Raw genomic sequence first — 24969 nt, 5'->3', positions numbered from 1 at the left:
AATCAACGATTCTTCATTTCCTTAAAAAAAAAAAAAAAAAAAAAAAAAAAAAGGAGGCCTTGGCCAGGTAGCTCAGCCCGTTAGAGCACAGCACTGCTCTCCCTGCTCCCCCCTCCCCACCCACCCCAGCGGATTGGCTCTCCTATGGGGCACATACAAGAAGCAACCAATTAATGAATGCATAAATAAGTGGAACAACAAATCGACGTTTCTCTCCCCCCCCCCCCCGCCTTCTTCGTTCTCTAAAACAATTTTAATTAAAAAAAAGAAACTTTAAAAAACGGAGTTACTAATGCCACTTTATCATAAGGTCATTGAACAGAGTAAAAGAGATAATATTCATCAGTCCCCTAAACCTTCTTATCCTGTGCCCAGTAGATATTCAGTAAGCAATCCTTTCCTGTTCTTATGTGAATAGGGTCCGAAATGAGCCAGAACACTTTAATGTTCTTTCTCAAACACTGCCATAGCCCTCGGGCCTCTCCTGTTATCTCAGCGCATTGCTGTTGTCAGCTGATGCCAGCTGCACTTCGCACTCAGCATGTGCCAGGGAGGTGCTTAGAAGCATGGCCCTATTTGTGCCCCCAATGATTTGAACATCCCCTCAGAGTTCGCTCTTGTTTGCTTTGGGTTGAGGAGGGGGTTCTGGAGTTAGGAAAGGGGTCGTTATTAAGGAGAAAGGGTCTATGAGTTACTTCAGGTAGGTCCTCAGCCGCAAACCACCTCCACTTCAAAGTCGCTTACACTTTCAGGAGCTGGGAAGAGTGGTGTCGAGAAGCCCATGAGTCCCAGGGGGCCCCGGGCACGCTGTTTAGTATCTGAGAATCTCAATTTTCTGCACCTGTAAAGGAAGGGCAAGCCTTTGACACAGCTGTTGGGAATCCTAAGTAAAGCAATAAAGTTAAAATGTTTGCCAGTACCTGGTAAATGTAAGCTCTCAGCACCCCTATCCTCAGCCAGCTGCGCCTCGCAAGCGGGCGGTGCAGAGCGGCGGCAGGAGCCTGGGTGAGGGAAGGGGTTGCTTGACTTTCTCTCTGGCCTCGGATTTCCGGTCCTGGGGAGCTCCGCAGCACCCACTCCTGCCGCGGACATGTCATATCGGCAGAGGACCTGGATGAGGACTCTTGGGGTTTCAGATGTCCTCCTCCGAATAGCATGACCCGGTTCCCCTCCAGGGAGCAGCCGGGCTTGGGCGGCGCCTCGGGCAGGGAGGATGGACCCTTGATGTCCTTAGGGCGGCTCAGGGGGCCACGCAGCTACCCTCGCCCCGGGGCGGGCGGGCGGAGGGCTCTGTTTGGAGGAGGTCACCCGGGAGACAAGCCGCGGAGTCCAGGGGGAGTGGAGGGAGGCTGCAGGCAGACGGAGCCTGGGAGGAGGGAGCCTCACCGCGTGGGAGCCCGAGGTCTGGGAGGCCCTGGGTAGGTAAGTGCGCGCTCTGCGCGGGGCACCCGGGCGGGCGGGGGCCAGAGGGCTAGACGCGACCGACCGCAGCGTCCTGCGCTGCAGGGACCCAGGAAGGCGGCCCTCTGGTGAGAAATAGCCTGCCTGGGCCACGACCTGTCTGGGCGCCTTGCTCCTCTTCCCCCAAACAAATAAGAAAGAGTGGCCCCAAATTTGGGAACTGGACGTGGGTTCTGGTCTTTGGTCACCTGCCCACCTGCGCATCTGGGCTTTCTGGTGATGCCCAGTGCACAGCTGGCCAGTCCTGAGCAGTCTTCCTGCGCCCGGCCTGGCGGCCCCCCCCCCCCCGTCCTCCCCCTCCCCCTCCAGCCCCAAGCCCCCCCCCCCCTTCAGGTTCCAACTGGAGCCTTCGGGGCAGCGTGGGAAACAGGTGAGCAGACGCAGGTCTGTGTCCCTTTGGGTGGGAACCTGAATGCGCCACTTCATCAGTCTCAGTGAGCCCTGTCCACACACACGGACACTCCACAGACATGCGCACACACAGATGCTCGCACTCAGCTCACACATACACTCCGTACGTAGACGCATTACACACAAAGGTTCACACACACTCACAAAGCCACTCACTCAGGTACACCCCGAAAATCACTCATTCACACATATGTACACACAGATGCACACGGGTACACACAGGCACATGCTTACATTCAGGTACACAGACACTCACTGATGCAGCCTCACACACTCACGAGGACTCGAGCTCACACACAGACACGTGCCCACAGAGAGGAACACTCACAGGTACCTACACAAAGATGCTCACACTCATGAATGCACCCTCATACACAGGCACACAATCGCACACACATATACACCGCCGCCTCTCTCCCCAACACACAGTACACCTCTGCCATATTTGTGTGCCCTTCGGTGCGTTCTGTCTCGGTCCTGACACTGACACACTGGTTTGAGGTGATGTTGTCGGCCCCAGCCACTCAACTGCCAGTGTTAGTGTCTGGCACAGTGTCTCCTTGCTAGGGCTCTCAGGTTTACAGAGTATAAAATAATTTAAATGAATATCTAAATTGATATATAGGCAGTAGGGCAGTAGAGTTATGTCTAAGTTCCGGGAAGTCCGTTCCTACTACCAGCGTTTAAATAAGCATTTGTCCTTCGGTTGATCTCAACCGAAGGACTTGTATGCATGCATATAAGCATAACCAATGGACATAAGTCACTGGGGGGTAGGGGAGGCCAGGGGATTGTCAAGTGCGGGGAAAATAAAAAAGGACACATATGTAATACCCTTTGTAATACTTTAAACAACAACAAAAAAATTAAAACAAAAGTTTAGGTTGAGTGATTGAAATTAAATATTTATCAGAATAATTGCCACTCTAATAAATATAAAAGAAATTTAAAAAAAAAAACACAAAATAAACAAGCATTTGTGGGGGGGTAGGTGTTCCAATAAATTCTGAGTTAAAAGTTAAGTTCTGTTTGTTTTTTACAAAGCCGATCATGGTTGCTTGGGGGGAAAAATACCCTTTGGGGAAGACAATTTTAAGTTTTAAAGTAAGAGTAGTTAAGCAATGTGCTGCAGTTTAATATCTGCTTATGTGGAGTAAGTATACTACTGCATAAGTAAAAGTTATCAGTGTTATCATATGTCCAGTCGAACTAACCAGAATAACATCATACATTAAAAATCACTCTTAAAGAAACCCCACTTCTCTGTTCAAAAATGGTAGACAAAGTATCTGTGTACTTTATTTAGCATGAATATCTCAGTGAGACTAAAATGGTTTCAGATCTTTCGTCTGCTGTTTTAACAGAAGTTTTCTTCCATAGGTTATGGTGATGGCAGACATTGCTAAAGACGGAATGGCTGGTTCATTGAAGAAAGGGGGGAGTGTGTCTTCTCTGAGTGGCCATGAGTTCCGGCAGAAGGATCATCATAGGCGCATCAAAGAGTGAGTAACTGAAGGTCTAATGTCTTAAGTTCAATTACTGAATAAACAGGTTCGTGTTTATCAGGGGAAAAGAAAACATTTCCTTTTGGAAGTAAAAAGAGAGAAAATGGACAAGTACAAGGTTCAGGTCATCTTTGGGAGGCATATTTTTTAAAAAGAAAGAGAAAGAAACTGAGAAAACATACGTGATATGTTGTTCCCAGCAGCATTTTTTACTGTTTCAAAGACTACCCCAAAAAATCATCTACTCAGAAGAACACCATATACAATGTAGACCGGATACTCCCGACATGTCTCGTGAAGTCCCATCTTCAATATTATATAAATTCATAGTGTAAGCACTTTTGCAATCAATATATACATATACAATGTATTTAGCATTTTTATACAAATTTTATAATGTATTTTCACAACCGTTGTTTGTGTCCTTATAAATGGCTGCATAATACTTTGTCAGTTTATAATTCTGGTCACTTTAAGTTTGTTTCCATTGCTTTTCTTTTCTACTGTATAATGCCTCTGTTTGCTTCCTTCCCAGAAGTAGAATTAGTGGGTCAAAGGGTAATAAGTTCTTTTTATTGTTTTGGCTCTTGCTGCATATTGCATTTGGTCTCCTAAAAAGATAAATCAATTTTTTATATTTTCATGGCATTTCTGTTTGACTGCCATTGGGAAGAAAACAAAGCAAATTATTCAGTGCAGAGGTCAATTAACTTATATGACAGCCTTTCTTTCTTAACAGTCTCATAGAATTGAAGGATGTGGTGTAGTAATTAATCCCTGTGGTTGAGAAACAGGAGCTAGTATGTCCTGTGGAACAGAGACCATAAGAACTGGGATAGATTTACATTAGAATTCTGAAACCAAATCTTCCTACTCTTAGAATGTATCAATGCATTTACTTAAAACTAGAGGTCCGGTGAACAAAATTCATGCACTCGAGGGCGGGGGGGGCTCCCTCAGCCTGGATTGTGAAAGGGTGCAGGCCAGGCTGAGGCCAGGGAGGGATGCAGAAGGTTGGCCAGCCAAGGAAAGACCACAGGAGGGCTCCAGGGCATGTCCAGCCCATCTCACTCAGTCCTGATCTGCCAGACCCCAGCAGCAAGCTAACCTATACCAGTCAAAGCATCTGCCCCCTGATGGTCAGTGCACATCATAGTGACTGGTCGACTGCCCCCTGGTGGTCAGTGCACATCATAGCGAGCGGTTGAGCAGCCTTAGCATATCATTAGCGTATTATGCTTTGATTGGTTGAATGGCCGACTGGACAAATGGACACTTAGCATATTAGGCTTTTATTATATACGATTCTACTTTCCAAACTTGTATGCGTATGTGCATAACCCTTGGACACAGACATTAGGATGATGAAGGCCTAGGGCACAGGGTGGAGGAGTGGTTAAGTGGTTAGGGTGAGGGTGGGCTAGAAGGGACCAATGGAGGGGGAAAAGGGGACATATATAATACTTTCAACAATAAAGATTTAATTTAAAAAACAAATAAATAAAATTACACTTTCCAACCTTGGATATTTGCGGATTACGAGCACAATCTCTCTTTTACAGATAAGAAATACAAAGGAATTGCAATCTTAGCATGACAGGAGTAAAGCTGGGAGAATAGTTAACCTCTGTAACTTTTGCTTCTGATCCTAGCCATTTGGGCTGCTATTTCCAAAATTTATGTATAAGAGTTCATAAGAGTTCTTTCAATTATGTATTTTTAAATAATTGTTAGCTTAAATTCAATTTTTTTCAAGAAAATATTTATTATAATCTGACATAAATCATGTTCCATGATTAATAAATCAACAACTTTTCTCAGCCAAAGACTAAACTGTTATCCCTATTTACATACTTCATTTACCTCTTTCCTTTCAAAGCAAATTAGAAAGTCATAGAGAATCAGAACATGGCCAAATTTGAAGAATTAGAGATCACTCTTTTTTATTGAAGTATAAACACAAACTAAAAGCAACACAAATCCAAAAATAGTTTTATCAACACATTAGAATCGATTTCTCACTAACAAATACATTTAAGTGATAATTGTTGTGATACATATTGAAGTAGGAATTTGAACTCTCAAACAGAACATTCAGAATGATCCTCTACCTGCACCTTTTCTTGAAGAGCAAATGAGTAGCTGCGACATGGCCTTGCAACGCAGAGCCCTTTAGGAGGCTACCTCCCCAGCTCTAACTCCTGCGTAATTTCATTGTCTTCATCCCGGTCTTAGACTAGACTGCATGGTGATTCTCCTTCATGAAATTCATCGTCAGCTCAAAAATTCTGCAGGCTTAGCGGCTATGAAATGCAGACATTGTTTTGAAATTGCAGTGCCTTGTGGAAAAGCATATACCTTTCATCTGAAAGTTATTTCAAAACAGTTTTAATAGATCAGTGTCAGTAGTGTAAAGCATATCCTGAAGTGCGCTATGGACCTAACGCACTATCTCCTTCCCGCCCCCCAGCGCTACTCCTGCTAGGTGGGCATCGTGTTTGTCATTTTGCTGTGAAATAACTGCCGCTTACAAGTCAAGTGGTGATTGACTGACTAGGACACAGTCCTAACTCACGAGGATGGCATATGGCAGTGACTTTCAGCCTTTTTCATCCCATGTACTCATAAACTAATTATTAAATTCATCAGCACACCAAAAAAAATGTTTTTGCTGATCTGACCCAAAAAATAGGTTTAATTTTTATTCATTCACATCAGATGGCTATTGTGTGAACTGTTATTTTTTTATTTGACAATCTAGGGGGAAAGAGGTCAGTGCCCTGCGTAAATAGTCAGATATTGCTTGTTTTAAACATTCTTGTGGCACACAAGAAGGAAGTCGCTGACATAGGGTCTACAGACCGTTGTCTACTTCTCTAGCACCATCTTCCCCACTGTCCTGCTAGCGTCTATGCTCCAGCCATACTCACCTCCCATGTCTATCATCCCTCCGTGCTCTGTCTTGCCTCCAGCCATTGCCGTACGTTCCTGTCCCATGGGGCACCTTTATCAGGAATATTCTTCTTACACTCTGGCTTCCTTCTCCTCCTCCTTCCGGATTTGTCTCCATCTCCATCTCTCTCCCCAGGAAGCTCTCTAACAATCCAACTGCAGCCACTTCTACTTCCAGACTGTGTTGGACGCTCTTCCTTTCTGTTCCTGCTGCTTTCCGCTTGTACGTGGTACTGTGTTGGGCATGTTTGTTTGTTTGTTTATCTACCTCGATCATTAGATTATGGCCTTATCTGTGTGTTTATAGTAATAAACACACAGATAAGGCGGACAAAGAAGAGTAGAATGTAGATCTACTGGGAAAGCAGGTTCTTAGGTGTGGTATCAGGTCTGCATAGATTTAACCCTGCAGTCTTGGATTTTATGTCTACAGTCTCATACAGTGGTAACCAATGCCTAACATTGATCCCCTGGCATAATGAATACCCAAAGAGCCCTCTGAATTGTGAAAGGATGATAGAATGCATAGCCCTAGCCAGTTTGGCTCAGTGGATAGAGTGTCGGCCTGTGGACGGAAGGGTAAGGGCACATCCTCGGTTGCAGGCTTCTCCCCGCACGTACTTTAGTTGCAACCAATCGCTCTGTTTCTCTCGCATCCGTATTCCTCTGTCTTTCCCGCTCTCTTCCACTCTCTCTTAAAAAAAAATCAATAGAATTTATAGTCAATATAATTATTATTAACAGTTTTTAGGGTTGTGTGTTTTTATTTAAATTATATTTAATTCTAATATAATTGTATGCTTTCTTTTTTAAAAAAGAAACTTTTTAAGCTGGATCTTACTCTCTCAATATCCTCACTGTTAACACATCACATTTATTTCTATACATACATACATAGTTGTCATCATACTTTGTATTTCACCTCAACAATTAATAGTAATAAGGGTGATACTAGCTGCCATTTGTTGAGCCCTCACTATAACCTCACTTAAGTCTTACAGAAGTATATTACAGAGAGTGGCAAACTATGGCCCAAGGGCCAAGTTCAACCTGCCACCTGTTTTTGTATGGCCCTAGTTAAGTATGGTTATTACATGGTTAAAAAAAAATTAAAAGGAGAGTAATATTTTTGTCATGTGAAAATTATAAGAAACCCAAATTTCAGTATTTATAAATAATTTTTCATTGGAACATATCCATGACTTTTTATGTATGCATTGCCTCTGGCTGCTTTCCCACTAGAACTACAGAGTTGAGTAGTTGCAATGGAAATCATAGGTCCCACAAAGCCAAAAAAAATTGCTATATGGAATTTTACAGAAATGTTTGCCAACCCCTGCTCTATAAGATAGATGCTATTGTCATCTCCAGTTGACAAATGAAGAAACAGATGCTTCGAGAAGCTGAGCCTCCAAAGCTACAGAATTAGGAAGTGGCAAAGTGGGCTTTTGTTTATGGCCAAGTATTCTCATTTCCTGAAAATTGGCTATGTATGTGTGACTTGCATTAACGAGCTCTTCATTCACCAGAACCTTGTTTCCCACCCATGGGAAAGAGCAGGTATTTACAATGGCATCTTTCTTGTTGGAAGCTCAGCCTTTGGCAGCCTCAAACAGTATTTGAACAGATGTGCCACTCTCACGTTCTTAAAATGGAAATTGAAACCCGAGGTTAGGTTACTTTCCCGGGATCATGTGACATGATATCCAGGCTTATTATCTCTGAGTCCACTAGTTCAACTAGTAGGCCAGGCCTAACGTTGGTGATGAGAGTCTCTCTTTTGCCTCAAACCAAAATTGCAGTGATGTCGTGCTATGAGAACTTTGAGTATGGGTCCCACAGCTCTTCACTGGAACGCACTGGTAGCATAATAACACAAACCTATCTTAAAACTACATAAAAATCCAGCAAACTTGCTATAAATTAAATGGTCATAAAACTAAATTACCTTATCAAGCAACTTATACCTTCTCCTGGCAGAGGAAGAGTAGGTATGCTTTTGCTGTAAGCATACCATGCATAAAATTATCCATAGAAGCTTTGAGGTAGGAAGTTCTCAGGTAAGGGCATAACAATGCATATTTTATCTTATTTTCTACGTCTTCCTTCTCAAGCACAGGGACTTTCTTTGTACCGCAAGGACTTCCCACTTCGCCCGTGCATTCTGGGCAGGGCATATTTGTTGAAAGATGAAGGGGTGGGGAGTGCAAATTTATACCCTGGAGTCTTCTTTTTCTCTGTGCGCTCTGACATATCCCCACTAGGAGGCAGCACATGATTTCAAAATATGGTATTTCCAGGTATCTCATGGTAACAGAAGAGATGATATTATGACCTTCTTAATCTACTAAATTAATGGCTTTAAGGCTGCCTGTGCATTCAAATATTATCTCTTACTGCAGTTTCAAAATATCTAAGTAATAATGGCAGTGAAATGTCTGGGAATGACTCCTCAATGAAAATTACATGGTATGTGTGGCTAGTGAGATTTAATTGAAATAATTGTTTCTATCTCTAACAGCCAAAACAATAAGACATGCCTTGCACTTATTCTGTGTAGTTCAAGGAATGGTCAGCAAGTAAATTTGTAAGATGTTTTCAGTAAAACTGAATTTCATGGAAGAATAAATATGTTCCAACTCCTTAGCTGTTTATTTTTATTTTTTGCCCCTTTTCTGTGTAACCAGAACACAGGCTATGGGTTAGTTAGCATGGGAAGTTTCCAGGGTCTCAAGTACAATATTGAAAGGCGACTTTGTTACTGTGGGCCAATTTTATGCAGCTATTTCTGCATCCAGGTTAATTTCAAGTCTGCCCTCAGCAACAGTACATGTGATTCCAAGTATTAACTGAAATTTGCATTGGATTACAAATTGTTACTCTTCTCTCTAGAATGTTAGTTGATTTGTTCAGTGTTTTCACCAGTTTACACAAGATTTACCAGTAATCTACCTTTCTTTCTAAAACTTTACATCTGCCTTGTATATATTTTGAAATATTTTCTCCATTAATGCCAAGAAGCTGATGACAAACATAAACAGCAAGAACATTTTTTACATTTAAAAAACAAAATCACGCCCTAACCGGTTTGGCTCAGTGGATAGAGCGTCGGCCTGCGGACTGAAAGGTCCCAGGTTTGATTCTGGTCAAGAGCATGTACCTTGGTTGCGGGCACATCCCCAGTAGGGGGTGTGCAGGAGGCAGCTGATTGATGTTTCTCTCTCATCGATGTTTCTAACTCTCTATCCCTCTCCCCTCCTCTCTGTAAAAAAATAAAAATCAATAAAATATATTTTAAAAAATAAAATAAAAATAAGTTCTTATTTTTAAAAAAATCACCATATTGTCAGGTGGTGAAGGCCTGGGGAGGAGGGTTAGAGGGGGCCAGTGGGAGAAAAAGGGGATATATGTAATACTTTCAACAATAAAAGAATTTTTAATTTAAAAATAAATAACAAGACCCACTATAGCATTCCCTTTGCAATGACTCTAGAAGAGTTAGTATGATACACTAGGAAAAGTCTGGTCATAGACAACTAAAATTCATCCACTTGAAATGGTGTGACATATACTCAATAAATGTATTGTGCTGTGTATGCAGAACTAGTAATTAAAAGAAGTTTTCTCTTCAAACATCTCACATTTTTATCTATAAAATTTTCCAACGGCTTGAGTAAAGCTGTTTATCAATAGAAAACATGTATGTTCCTGGCCAGGTAGCTCAGTTGATTAGTGTTTTCCCAACATGCCAAGGTTGTGGGTTCAACCCGCAGTCAGGGCTATACAAGAATCAACCAATGAATGCATAAATAAGTGGAACAACAAATTGATGTTTCTTCTCTCTCTCTTTCTCTCTCTTTCACCCTTTCTCTCTCTAAAAATGAATAAATAAGTAAAAAGAAAAAATATATATTTGTGTAAGTCAATATTCTGAATTAATGTTGGTAATTCCCAACTTTCAAATATAGGATTTCTTTTACTTCTAAAAATTTACTGAGTTCATATTCTAGTTTAATGTCAGTTGCTCAGATTACAAGCATTTTTAATATTTTGTCTTTTTTCTAGAAATACCTTTTTTCTATTTTTTCTGTTCAACTTATTCTTCTCTCTCCCTTTTTTCAACTCATCTCATTCTAGTATTGGAACTATCAGGTTTCAGTTCCAAAAATACCATAAACATTTTAAGTATAATTTCCCTCTAATTGTACATGCAATTATAGTCTTGGTTTATAAATGGTCAGCCATCCAAGGTACAGAAATTGATAGGCTAATTAAATATTTTCCCTCTGCATGATCCGGAATGCCGGATTTCCAGCAAAATATCTGAAACCTCACTCCCCAAAGCCCTGTCTCCTTTACAAAACTAACTCTAAATTTTGTGCTCTATTACTTGCAGCATCCCAACTCCAAGAAAAAAATTCTGTTTCAGAATTTGAATCAATTATAGCTCTAATTTTTATAATAATAATTTTTAAAACAGTGGCTTAAACAAAACCGAAATACATTTTTCTCTTACATAAGAAGTATGGAGGGGAGCAGTTCAGGGATCTAGACGATCTTTATCTGATCGATAATCCATAAGATCATCTCAAGACCCAAGATAGCTGCTGAACTCTCACCACCAGACCCATATTCCAGTCATCAAGGAGGGCACACACTGGCTCCTCTTGGTTGAATTAGTTCTTTTAAGAAAACTCTTTCAGAATTTCCATCCAAAGCTTTCACTTATGTCACAAACCACATGGCACCAAAGAAGTCCAAAAATTTGTCTTTAATTTAGAGAGAAACATTCCTACAAATTTAAGGTTCTGTGACCAAGGAAGAAAGAACAACATTGGAAAGCAAAGGGCAGTCCCTGCCACTATGATCATTATAATTTTCTTTATAATAGTAGAATAATGGAAACAATCTAAATGACTTACAGAATAAACAGTTAAATAAAATGTAGTATGTTCATATGTTAAATACACTCTTGGTGTTTAAAATATTCATGTAGATTACTATTCATTGACATAGAAAATTATTCATGATACATTTCTGAGAAGGGAAAAAACAACTCAGCATCGGTCATGTAATCACATATGTAAAATCACATCTGAAAATATTTCTTTTAATGTTAACAATGGTTAGATAACCAGTGTGGTTAGTACTTTTTTGTGTAATTTTACTTTGTTCTTTATACTTTTCTACGCTTTGAACTTTTTACAAGGACTATGCAATGATCATACATATGATTACTGTGGGAATAAAAAGACACTGAATGGAACTGTTACAAGATTCCAGGTCAGGAGAAATAGGGAAACTGAGATAAGAAAGTTAAAACAAGGCCAAAGAGTGTGGGCAGTTTGCAGCCAGCTTGTAACTAACAAGACACTTGAGAGCAAATGGTTAAAAACCTCCCTAATGAAAGAATACAGAAAGGGGGAGAGGAAGGGGGGAAAGGAAAAATAAGAAGGGGAAGTTTTACTCCCTAAGCAGAGAAGCCAGCAGTCTCAGGCTTGGCAAGATAAACTTGACAGGTGCTTCTCATGAATTCTGGGAAGGTCACAACAAAGTAAAAAAAAAAAAAAAAGACTTTGAGACTTAATCTATACCAAAATATTCAGCAGAGGAATTTTGAAACCTATAGGCAAGAGGGTATATAATGCCTCAAACCCTCACCCAACATGCTCTTCAGATTAGCTGGGAGCCCGTATGCTCTTCATAAGCCAGATGTATAGGTTTGCTTACTTGCTCTGTTTTTTCCATAAAGGTGCATGCTTTAATTGCTTTGATAAATTGGCTTTTCACAAGGCAGTCAAGGTCTCTCCTATAAATTCATTTGTATGAGAAGACAAGGATCGAGGTTGGGGACAGCCCTCTCCCAGTGACTCAGAGGGCTGTCCTGTAACACCTCTCTGGTGACGGTGAGAGGTGCCTCTAACAAAACCATCTTCATTAATCAAAAAAGTCACTGCAAAACTTCCTATTTGCACATAGTCTTGAGCCAGTGGGGTTTCTAGGCTCCCTGTGATATCCATTTCGTACTGAAAATATTAAACTGCGCTGAATATCAATTTGTAAGTAACATGGCAATCACAAACAATAATGAGGACTGTTTGTCAAAATCCTTATTTGCTTTCTTGTCTTAGACTTCTAACTTTTGCAATCTGAGTTTTGTACCAACTCTACTCCCTTTCTATGAGTGTTTAGTATGGTATTCAGAAGAAAAGAAATAGGGATTTTATTATACCTTCTTATGTTTGTGTAAGTGTTAATGGCAGTAACTAATCTTTCAGGTAGTCATTACCCCTTTTTTCATTCTGTCAGATACAATCATATGTGAGATTTTGTCACTGAGGGGTATAGGATATTTGAAATACACCTGCCTTTCCTATGTGTGGAAAGTAAACCTTTTGCATTGTTCCCTGTGTCTCTGAACTGGGTAGAATAATGACTCTTTTACTTACTTAAAAGAGCATTGTGAAGGTAAGATAAGATCATTATAGGAAATGTTTTGCAAAGTTAAAAGTAGCATTTATTATATTGGGACAGGCTGGCTTATCTTAGAATCAAGGGGCTTATGCAACGTTAAGCAGAAGCTGTCTTCTGCAGTACTGCCCACAACACCTGCAGCCAACATAGCCAAGCAGGTTGCGTGCTACTTCAAAGGGAGCAACAAATTGAGGACAGCAGGTGTTACAAGAATAGGGACTAAATCACTAATCCAGAAAGCCGTCGTGAAAAAGCAGCCGTAATTTCTCGCATCACCTTCCTGGTAAACCTTAATTTATTGTGTAAATGGTATTGTGTTAAAGGATTATAAAAAATAGATTAGCCATAATTTTCTTAAAATATCACTTTGCAAGAAGCTCACTAATTCGACATAGCTGAGAACTAAGTATTTTAAACTCCTCGTGAAAGAAAAAAATTCCAACAATTAAGGACAAATATCTCTTTTTTATTGAAAGCAAAAACACAGCCTGCTTATCAAAGTGGTCACTCTGAAAGCACACACACACACACACACACACACACACTATCATATAATCTCCTTTGAAATGACATCTGGCGAACCTCCATTTTCACAGGTGGAGAGAACTGGGGCAGAGCGCTCTGAGGCTGCCATTAGTGGCAGTTGGATTTCCTCTGAATTTAGCTGAATTAAGGAGTGCCTGGGGGACAGTAGGGGCTCCTCCGGATTGGGTCTCCTGTTCAGCACCTGGAGAAGCTTACATTGCCTTGGTAACCAAGCCTAAACCCTTTCTGAACGTTGAAAAGGGTGATTGATGCTTATTGATTTACAATCGTTTGGGTGAATTGTGGTTTCTTTCACCATGTTGCTGAGTTTTTCGCTTTTCTTTTCTTTTTCTACTAAAGGGATTTGTGAGGTACCTACAGTCGTGCGTTCTTTATAACCCCCTATGTATATACAGAGTTGTTTCCCAAAGTATTAGGTTTTCTGTATGTTCCCCAGCCCCTGTTGTGAGCTTTGTCCACTTGGAGGAGAGCCTTTGCACCTGTGGGGGTGATGCGAGTGGCAGCCCCACAGACGGACCAACCACGAACACTTTCTTTTTTAAAAAAATATTTTTTTATTGATTTTTTACAGAGAGGAGGGGAGAGGGATAGAGAGTTAGAAACATCAATGAGAGAGAAACATCGATCAGCTGCCTCCTGCACGCCCCCCACTGGGGATGTGCCTGAAACCAAGGTACATGCCCCCGACTGGAATCGAACCCAGGACCCCTGAGTCCACAGGCCGACGCTCTATCCACTGAGCCAAACCGGTCAGGGCCGAACACTTTCTTAATAATCAGATGCCTGGGCACGGCACTGGGCTTCAATCACTATTGCATTCAATCACAATCGCAAGTAACTTCTTACGCCTTAAAGTTTCCATCTCTCAAATGTTTTTGGCTTTAAATATGTCACCAGGATATTTACCTGGCACTTGCTTACATGGTTTAGAGAAAATTTTACCTGTGTGATATTTTTGCTGAAAGCAACATTGTGCTCTGTCGTTATTGTTGTAATAACTACTGACATTTTTTTTCTTCCTTGCTTCCAGCTGTGTGAGCACTGTGTCGTACATGGATGAACCTAGCCAGCATGATGTTGCCTCTCGCCTTACAGTTCAGATGGAAAACACCTATCAGCTGGGTGTGTTATTTTATCACTCTCTTCTATGTTAAACTTCTAATTTTGTGAGTGATATTTACTTAAACTAATATTTGATAACCCGGTATTATCTTCAATGCTAGTACAATAGAAGGGATCTTAACTGAGTGATTTGATGCTGCTGTAATTTCTTTCCTTTTCTCTCTCCTCTCCTCTCCTCTCCTCTCCTCTCCTCTCCCTCTCCCTCTCCCTCTCCCTCTCCCTCCCCTCCCCTCCCCTCCCCTCTCCTCTCCTCTCCTCTCCTCTCCTCTCCTCTCCTCTCCTCTCCTCTCCTCTCCTCTCCTCTCCTCTCCTCTCCTCTCCTCTCCTCTCCTCTCCTCTCCTCTCCTCTCCTCTCCTCTCCTCTCCTCTCCTCTCCTCTCCTCTCCTCTCCTCTCCTCTCCTCTCCTCTCTTCTCTTCTCTTCTCTTCTCTTCTCTTCTCTTCTCTTCTCTTCTCTTCTCTTCTCTTCTCTTTTCTCTTTTCGTGTCATCACCCCATACTTTAATTGCTTACAAAGAGTTCTCCACAGCTCCATCTCTGCACTACAAAGGCTGCAGTTCTTCATGTGGGGGGGGGGGGGCAGGGTTTCTCCCTGGGGAGCAGTATGGCTCCATGTAGATAGCTGGACAGAGGGCAACTTGGCAAGACATGGGGACAAGCTTGTCCTAACAAGGAATCTCAGGGAATGCCCCCTCACTCCAAGGGGCTGAGCCTAGCAGGCTCCTCAAACCCCAGTGATTCACAGCTGATTAAGGCTTCGTGAGTCCTGATCAGCTCCCCTCCCCTCCATGGGAAGAGGTAGGACTGGGGCAATGGAGATGAATGGGTTTGGGGGAGGCTCATCTTAAAGAAATCTGGGATTTTGAAGGGTCACCTGTGTGGAGACAGGTCAGAACTTGATCCCTTCACCCCGTCTGGGAGTCTGCTTGTGCTCATGCGGAACCGCTTACCGACCCTTCTGGAGGATCTACTTTTCTCCATCAGTGGTTGCTAAACACCAAGCAGTTCGCTGGGCAGCACTGATGAATATTGTGTCTGACTGAAGTAAGAAGTCCATTGAGTATTTGGGGGGATTATCTTGTGGAGTTATTTTATATCTACTTGAAATGAAGTGTAGATATAAAATGTGAAATAAAAGAGCTATGCATGAAAGTTTTATCTAACAAAACCAGCCAATGCTGTTGATAGGTGGGGAAAAAAGCCTTGAAGGCAAAGGCTAATAATTCTGGGTCCCTGTTGACAGAGATGTTTATCCCTTCACACTGAGGTTTTAGGTCTTTGAAAACAAAGATCTTTGCACCTGCCCCTAAACTCCCAGTGGAGTCCACAGTGAATATCTTTTCCCATTCCTGTTTCCTTATAGACCTACTTGTTTTCTCTCAGTGCATGCCTGCCCACTATTACCTGAATCCATATATAATTACTGCTATATACAAATTCCGCAGAGACTTGCCAGTGACCAAAGAAAGACCCCATGGGCTGGAGCAGTTCCATCTGTGCCAGTGAACCTCGTGAAATTACAGACCATCCGCGCATCCTATTAAGCCTTGGAGCCGGGTTTCTACAGTAATCCCCAAGACTACGTGGATGACAAGGCTCCATAGTTAGTCAGTCTACTGGTATTTTCATAATGCTGTGGTAGACAACAAATATTCCTGCCAACCAATGCATTTTTATACTTCTTCTCAGAACCTTACCCAGTTTTGCCGGTGGGGGGCGGGGGGGGGAGCATCATTACTACTTTGGGTCCCTAACATTCTGGTGAAGCTGATCCTAGCCTCAGAGATGTACTAGTGACTGATTCTGGGATGGCATAGACCCTCCGATTGGTCAAATCAATCAAAGCCTTGATATTCAATTCAGAAAAATGTTTGGCTGTTGAAGAAGCAGATCGGGCCCTGAAACCTGAAAGAATGTAGGGGCTATGGCAGCTTTTGCTCTCCTGCCCTCACATGAAGCCTAAGAAGAGAGAATTACATCCCAACGTCATCATTTGAATCCTAAGTCCAAAGTACTCTTGGGATTTGAGCGAGGCAAGCTAAGTTTGGGTTAGGTTTTCACCCACTAGTAGCTAAAAGATCTTTGCCGTTCCGTGCCTATGATTTGGGGTTCTGCATACTGAAAGGGTTTGAGTCCAATTTCAACAAGATAAAGGAGTTGAAATATGAAGCCCTGTGTTTCTTCTTCCTGGGATATATTATTTTCGTGACTTATTTCTTCAAATAAATGGGCTAAATTGTCTTATCAGTTTTAGAAGTACTGGATGTTGAACCAAGTTAGAAAAGTAGCCTAATATATGGTAATAAAAGATGATTTTACTTTGGTTGGTGGGCACACAGAGCAATATGCAGATCCTGTAACATAGAAATCCACACCTGAAATTTATGTCACCCCAATAAATTTCATTTTTTTAAAAAAAAGAGGGTAGAAAAGAAATTTTCCAAATACCTTAATATGTATAGTATTTTCCACATATTCTTACAAAATGTTGTGTGAATTAATCTCCTATAATTAGTCTTTTGTGCTTGACAATTTTTTAAGCATTCAACTAGCCATCTTATTAAAAATCAAAAACATATTTCTACTTCTATTTATTTCTGGATTTATTTTGCATATGAAAGGTACTCTGTGGGCCTTGGCAAAGATTTTCTCATATCTACAAAAGGCAATACTGACCAGATTAGTGGGGGGTGGGAGATCAGTCAATCGCCAGCATTGCTGTGTTTAACATTTCACATTCTATCAAAAAATATTTGTATCATCTAAACATATCTTAAATGGTTAACATGTTTGTCCTCCCTTTATCTGAGTAATTACAGCCACCAAGAGTGAGATGAAACATGAATGTAAATTAATGAAATGAAAAAAAGGGAATGGTAAAATAAATGTCCATATTTCTTGTAATGAAACACCATTTACATTTGCTCACTAATTAATTACTGAAGCATGCATATAGAAAAAATCCAGTCTATAGGATCCAATATATCTGAATACTAGTTTTGCCAAATCCTAAATAAATGGTGTTCAAGCAAGGTATTTCGAATCCTTGAATCTCAGTTTCTTCATCTATAAATAGGGATAATAGTCCACATATCAGAGGGATACTATGAGAATTAAATGAAGAAATGTATTTATATTGCTTCTCCATTCATTATGTTATTGCTTCTCAAAATGACTGCCTCTAAGACTTTACCTTGGATCACGGAGAAGAAAAGCCTTCTATGACATCCAATATAATTTCCTATTAATTATGGAATGAGTTCTCCGCGGTCCTTTTTGGAGCAATGATTAAAGAGGTACTTGATTCTTTACAAACACTGACTGAGCAGCAAGTCAGACGAGACTCATTGGTGGCCATGTTTGCTGCCACATTGAGACAGCCTGGGTGAGAATGAAGCCAACAGAATGGAAAGTAGACTTTTAAGATGGAGAGAGAGAGAGGACATCATTGGAGCTCACCTTCCATGAGAAGATCAGGCCCTGTCATCAGATGCGTTCTTGGACAGCCTATGAGCCTCTCAGCTCAGACTTCACCCCACCCCGTGGAGGCCTCCCTCCTTCCCTACTGACACCCTCACTGATCTCGCTGCCTTCTCAGCACCAGCACTCCCTTTCCGTCCTCAGAATAAGGTAGCAACAACAACAACAACATATATCTAATGAGTGTGTGTGTGAGAGAGAGAGAGAGAGTGTGTGTGTGTGTGTGTGTGTGTGTGTATGTGTGTGTGTGTGTGTGTGTGGCAGGCACTGTTGTAAGCACTTTAAAAAGTTCAACTCATTTAACCCTAACAAAAAACAATATTTGGTCATTATTATTATCTCAGTTTGCGGAAACTGAGACACATATATTAAATGACTAAATTTTTTATCTATTCTCTCTGATCTATTTTTATGGACAAGTTTTTCCTTTTTTTTTTTTTTGTTTTTTTTTTTCATCCATCAGACCTTCTTCAGGTCCTTGATTTTTTTATTTCTAAAAAAAAGAAAATGTTTCCCTCCTAAAGAAAAAAAAATTATTTCAAAAAAAGAAAAAGAAAAAAAGAGCCCTAACCGGTTTTGCTCAGTGGATAGAGCGTCGGCCTGCAGACTCAAGGGTCCCAGGTTTGATTCCTGTCAAGGGCATGTACCTTGGTTGCGGGCACATACCCAGTAGGGAGTGTGCAGGAGGCAGCTGATCGATGTTTCTCTCTCATCAGTGTTTCTAACTCTCTATCCCTCTCCCTTCCTCTCTGTAAAAAATCAATAAAATATATTTTTTTTAAAAAAAGAAAGAAGTAGCTTTGGCATTCACGTCAGTTGACTCTGAAAGTAGCTTCGGGGAGCTGATTTTGAAAGTCAACAGCTGAACACTGATAATCGCTTTCTCTTTGCATCTCAGCATCCCCGCCTGAGCAAGGCAAGGATGATTGTGGCTGTAGAGGGGGACGTCACAAAGGAGTGAGAAAAGCTCATTCTATTTCACAATAGAATCTGGTTAATGAGATTTTTTTTTTTTTTAAGTAACAAAGTGCAGAAAAGACATTGGTCCATCTGGCCAACAGGAGCTACTGGAAACAGGCTGAAGTGCCCCCAGATGTCTGTCTCTCTAGCACCAAACTGTGTGAGCTCCTCCTCTCCCCGTGTCTGGGTTCCTTCCCACTGTGAGAAACCGGCCCCCGCAGCTCCTTAGGATCACAGGGCATAACTTCGCCACAGAAAGAGCCTGATCCTCTCCTACTCCCCGTCAAGTCTGAACTAAATTTCCAAGAAAGGACTCCAATTGGCCTGGCTTGGGGCAAGTGTTTCCTCTGGGCCAGTCAACCATGACCTGGCCTTGGGCTCAAAGGAGGCCCTGGGAGATCCTAAAGAGCCACGTGGTCAGTGTAGGAAGAGGACCAGTTCCTGGAAAGGGAGACGCTGTGCCCAGTGGCAGGGAGGTGTACTAGGCAGACAGGCTTCCGCACCGAAGGAGTTTACTGCTTTCTGAAGGGAGCCATGCATGTGGTCATCATAGCACAGTGATGGCGAACCTATGACACGCGTGTCAGGGGTGACACGCAAACTCATTTTTTTGGTTGATTTTTCTTTGTTAAATGGCATTTAAATATATATAATAAATATCAAAAAATATAAGTCTTTGTTTTACAATGGTTGCAAATATCAAAAAATTTCTATATGTGACACGGCACCAGAGTTAAGTTAGGGTTTTTCAAAATGCTGACACGCCGAGCTCAAAAGGTTCGCCATCACTATCATAGCAAATGACTAAATTAAGTGTCATGTGGGTGATGGAGGTCAAATGTAAGGTATGTGCGATATGAGTGCTTCGTAAGAGGGAGTGAGAAAGAGAGAGGTATGGATCTAAAGGATGTAATCTACTTAATTTAGTCTAAACTGGCAGTTCATTTTAAATTTTCTTAAATGGAAAGGGGGAAATCAACCTCAAATTTAGCCTCATTTCACTAGAATATTTGAGTACAAATCGAAAAGATCCACAGAAAGGCACTCTGAGGTCTATGGTACCAGGGGCTTGCCTACAGACCCATAAAGCAGGAGTAACCGAGACCAACCTTTCACAGGTTTATAACTGCTTATCTCTGTCTTGTAGAACAGAGATTCCTGCTGGCTAACTATTGGGGTTAATTATCACACTCATTGTATCAGGTGTCCCTGTTTTACATGTTCAGATGCATTTCCCACACGAATATAAATTTAATTGAACAATTCCTATACAATCATCAAAATGAAAATAATATTTTTTTCCTGATTGTGATCATGTACTTTTTTTAAAATTAAATCTTTATTGTTCAGATTATTACATTTGTTCCTCTTTTTTCCCCCCATAACTCCCCTCCTCCCAGTTGAAAATACTATTTATTGAGCCTCAGGAAGCTGACCTAACTCTGCTACAAGCATGGGCTGTAACCTTCTGGTTCAGTTCAGCCAACGGGAAAGTTCCGTCGGAAGCCGCAGGGTGGAAGGGCTGTGAGCTGGGTCTTTTTCCCTCCACTCTGCCTGTGGGTTCATCTCTGGCTGTTTGTATCCATCAACAGAAAGACATAACTGCTATCCAGGAAGCCTAATCCACGTGCCTCTTCTAGGATCTAGGAAGAGTTCCTTTCTCATATCCCTCAAGCCGGGGGTAGGATGAGGGTAACACCTTCACTTTCACTAACCTAGGGGCAGTTTCCTTGAGATTTCCTACATCCTGCTCAGACCTCTCAAAGGAGTCTCTTTATTAAGTTCTCCTGGAATTGTCTTAACTTTACTGTGTCGTGTGTTCCCTTGGGCCCTGACAGATACAGTCATTAAAAATAAACTCTGAAAAGATACTGATGAATATTCAAATAGAATTGGATATAATTCTTCATCTCATCCATTTATCCATATGAATTCAGCAAATAATGAGCAAGCCCCTGTCCCCCAGGCCTGGGCACATGGTACACTTTGTACAGTGACAGAAAGACGATGAGGGTAACACTCCCAGGAGGTACAGGCAAAGAAGACCCCTGTGCAGCTCCTTATCTGCACACGGACTAACTGTGGTTAGGAATATGAGCTCCTGAGTCAGACAGACATGGGGCAGCCCAGCTCTGCCACTGTGTGATTCCGGGCAAGTTACACAATGCATTTAAACCTCTGTTTCACATCTGTGAAAGGGAGATAACAGTAAGATTCACGCCAGAGACTGCTGGAAGTTTATATAAGGTAACAGATATGACATTCTTACCATAGTGCCTGACATGTAGAAAATGCTCAGTAAAATGATCTGTGCCATGATGATTCGCTCTAAATGTTTGATTCTGTCTTATTTCAGAAATCATAAAGTAAATATTTCTTATGCCATTAGCATTGTGTTCAACTCTGAAGAAGATAAAAATTTAGCCGACCTTCTCATTTCACTGGGGAGAGCAGCAGGTGTGCCTTAGCTGTTAGGTAGATTCGGAGCCAAGATAGTGGTGGGGGCCCAGTGCATTGGGAGTGCAGAGAAGGGAGGGATGGTTTTTATTGGAAGAGAGCAAGAAGGCTACCTGGAGAAGACTTTTGAACTGCCCTTGAAACACATTAGTGGATATTTCTAGATGAACATGATGGGAAAGGATGTTATATATATATATATATATATATATATATATATATATATATATATATATATATATATATATAGAGAGAGAGAGAGAGAGAGAGAGAGAGAGAAAGGGGGGGGGAGAGAGAGAGAGAGAGAGCAAGAGACAATGTACAAGCAGCTTTATAAGACAGATGAAGTCCATGAGGTGGAGCAGGATCGTGCAGAGCCTGTGATGTTGGAAGAAGAGGCTACAGGGAGGGTGGGAGCTGAATGTTAGACCTTGCTAAGGGAATTATCATGGTAAGATCTGGGACTTAAGACCTAGAGACATAGAAACATCTAGCAAACTGTCAAACCTCAGAGGGAAGGTAGGGGAGGGGGGGGAGGGGGGGAGGGGAAGAGATTAACCAATGAATTCATATGGGTTGGGAGAGGTCAATGGGGATGTGGAAGGGGACATATGTAACACTTTCAACAATAGAGGTTTAAAAAAAGAATGGCCCTAAGAACATAGTAAACAGCAAAAAAAAAAAAAAAAAAAAACCCACAAAAAAACAAACAATCTTGGATTTAGAATGACCCATCCAGTTGCCGTGTGGTAGGTAGACAGAAGCAGGAGAGAGGTGTTGTGTTGAGACTTGGACGTAGGTCATTAATAGTGGGAACTGGGAATGGGGATATTTTTCAGTGTCAAACCTTGATGGGTGAACACACTCGTTAGGTCATCTGGCAAATGGATGAGTCTACTGTCTTATTCTCTGCCAGAGAACTTGACTGGAAACCTAAGACTACCATTTTTTCTTTAATGAAGGCCACACAGAAGATTAAATGTCTCTCCATGTTTCTGTACTCTTAATTAGCCTGTGAGGTGGGCGGGTATGATATAAAATGACTTCTTAGCCCAGACCAGTGTTGCTCAGTTGGTTGGGCATCCTTCCATGCACCCAATGGTTGCCGGTTCAATTGTGGTCAGGGCACATGCCCAGGCTGCTGGCTAGATCCCCAGTAGGGGGAGTGCAGGAGACGGCTGATAGATGTTAAGCTCTCATATTGATATTTCTCTCTTCTTTCCTCTGTCTCTAAAAAGTCAATAAACTATTCTTAAAAACAATACATACATACATACATACATACATACATACATACATACATATAAACAAATAAATAAAATGACTTCTTAGGAAGAAATTTTGTTGTATTTTCAGGTCCTGCCAAGCATTTTCCTGTGGTTACCGTCAATCATATTCTGAAAAATGTGTTAACTACCTACCTACAAGAAGAACAATATGACCCAGAGCTCTGTAGACAGATGGCTAAAACAATTTCTGAGGTAATGTGTGATTTGCCTAAAGAGTTAACTGTTACTAGAATATTTTCAGAGAGTACAACCCCCTACTTTTTGAAGAAAGCAATTAATTTGCAGTAGCAGTACAAATGCTTATTTATATTTTATTTTATTAAAATATTTATTAGGTCATATTCTATCTCTGTGTGAGAGCCTTTGTCTAAAACAATCATTACGTGCATCATTTGCATGTATTTCATTTAAAAAAATGTATAAAACTGCCCCATTTATTTTTTTTAAATTATTGTGAAAGATAAAAAATTTTAATGATCATTTCTCTTCCCCAAGGCAGCTTTGATGGCCATCAAACACAGACATTGTGGCCTTTAAATTCATTTAAGCACATTCATTTCTATTTTTATCGACTGCAGTGCTGGCACTCTATCAGATTTCCTCTGTTTGCTCTTTTATAACAAAGTCTTTAATGAGCATTTATGATTAGTCATATTGCAAGAGACTCAAGACCTATGGTCTCTTCATTAGACATGAACAAGATGGTGTAACTCTAATGCCAACATTCTTTGAAGGGAAGCCATCTTAACATAAATTTTCCAAAGAATATAATAACTCTATTAAGTTCTGTTTTTTGGATTACAGTTTTTTTTCATGTGCCTGAGAAAAATGTACATTTATTGCTGGTGCTGTCACTTTGTCCCTAAATGTCCTTTCTCGTGAGGACAGTGCTTGAAGCAAATCATAGTTATGGCTCTACAACAATTAGTGACAGTATCTACAATGGATCATGCTATTTTCTTAAATTAAATCCATTATATTTATGACAAAGGGCAATACTCTTAAGTTTCAATGTGGCTAAGTGAGAACCATTTTCTGTATTTTTTCCTTTTAAATTCTAGGTGATTAAAGCCCAGGTCAAGGACATGATGATCCCACGGTACAAGCTGATTGTGATTGTTCACATTGGACCTCGGCATGGCCAGAGCATACTTATTGGGAGTAGATGCCTCTGGAATCCTAAAAGCGATACCTTTGCATCTTACGTTTTCAGAAACGCTTCACTCTTTGCTCTTGCAAATGTCTATGCCGTTTACTTTGAGTGACTGAAAATAAGAAATCTAGTATTACTTCTTTTAAATCAAGAAATAGGCTGTATCTAAGTACACAAAAGTTTTACTGACAAAAGGTTTGAGTAGGAAATATTAATACTTCAAACAACTGGAAGATTTGGGAATTTTTTAGACTCTTTTAAAGGTTGGGGGTGGGGAGGGTGGCACAAGAAAGAATCTTGTTTATCCCAAGAAGGAACTAAGTCTTGGTTCTGCTGGATTTTTTTCATAGACATAGAGTCTTATTAAATATTGCTTTTGGTACTAATTATTTTAATTACTCTTCAATTAAAGAGCTGGAATTTTCTGCATTATTTTTTAAGAAAGAGAAGTTTAAAAAAAAAAAAACATGGCTACATACCCTGACCAATAAATGACAGTAGGACATTCAACACGGTATACACAAATGACTAATGTTAATGTGTCTCAGTGCTGCATATAAAAGAATACTGGCTTTCATTTTCTACTTAATAAATTGAGCAACATTCATTAACTGCAATTATTGTTACATGTACCTGACAGTTGAAACTGCTGAGGTAGAATTAATGATTTCATAACAATTATCGTAGTCCCGCGGGGCTGCTAGATAAAACTAGAAGCTCTTGTGAACTGCCTGCACTTCACAGAATTGTGGGGGAACTCAATGTTGGCTCTTCAATAATGGAAACCATAAAGTGAATAAAGCCTTTTTCAGGCACTGAAGTAATCGTTGTGATATTAAATATGCATGATGCTTAATAGTAAATGTATTTGTAATACATAAAATCATGTATTCGAAAGAGACGCTGCTTTTAAGTATACACTGCTCGCTGTGCCTTTGAATAGGTTTTCCTAAGCTAACAAACTTTCCCACAAAATATATCGCTGGCAGGCTAACACATAAGACATGTGTATTTACTATTTTGTTCTTATGAATTTAGAAGTGACCCAGTGTGGTTTTCAATGGATGGCACTAAAATTTATAGGGCTGAAATAGCTTCTTATTCTGCTGGTTAATGTAGTTTGTGCCATGGATCATTTGTTTTTATGGAGCTTTCAGCGT

The 24969-nt window shown here is 40.8% G+C and overlaps 1 protein-coding gene across 1 annotated transcript; it reads left to right on the top strand.

The window, feature by feature from the left end:
* Window positions 1-1301: 1301 nt before the first annotated feature.
* On the top strand, window positions 1302-24026 carry DYNLT5 (dynein light chain Tctex-type family member 5). Its single transcript, XM_059686083.1, has 5 exons — window positions 1302-1422; window positions 3253-3374; window positions 14380-14471; window positions 22724-22848; window positions 23718-24026. Exons 2-5 carry the CDS (start codon window positions 3256-3258, stop codon window positions 23919-23921), a joined length of 540 nt encoding a protein of 179 aa, XP_059542066.1. The 5' UTR covers window positions 1302-1422; window positions 3253-3255; the 3' UTR covers window positions 23922-24026.
* The last annotated feature ends 943 nt before the right edge of the window (window positions 24027-24969 follow it).

The sequence above is a fragment of the Myotis daubentonii genome, chromosome 3 (assembly GCF_963259705.1).
Source record: "Myotis daubentonii chromosome 3, mMyoDau2.1, whole genome shotgun sequence".
Classification (NCBI taxonomy): Eukaryota; Metazoa; Chordata; class Mammalia; order Chiroptera; family Vespertilionidae; genus Myotis; species Myotis daubentonii.
This window is presented reverse-complemented; position numbering and strand designations above follow the sequence as displayed.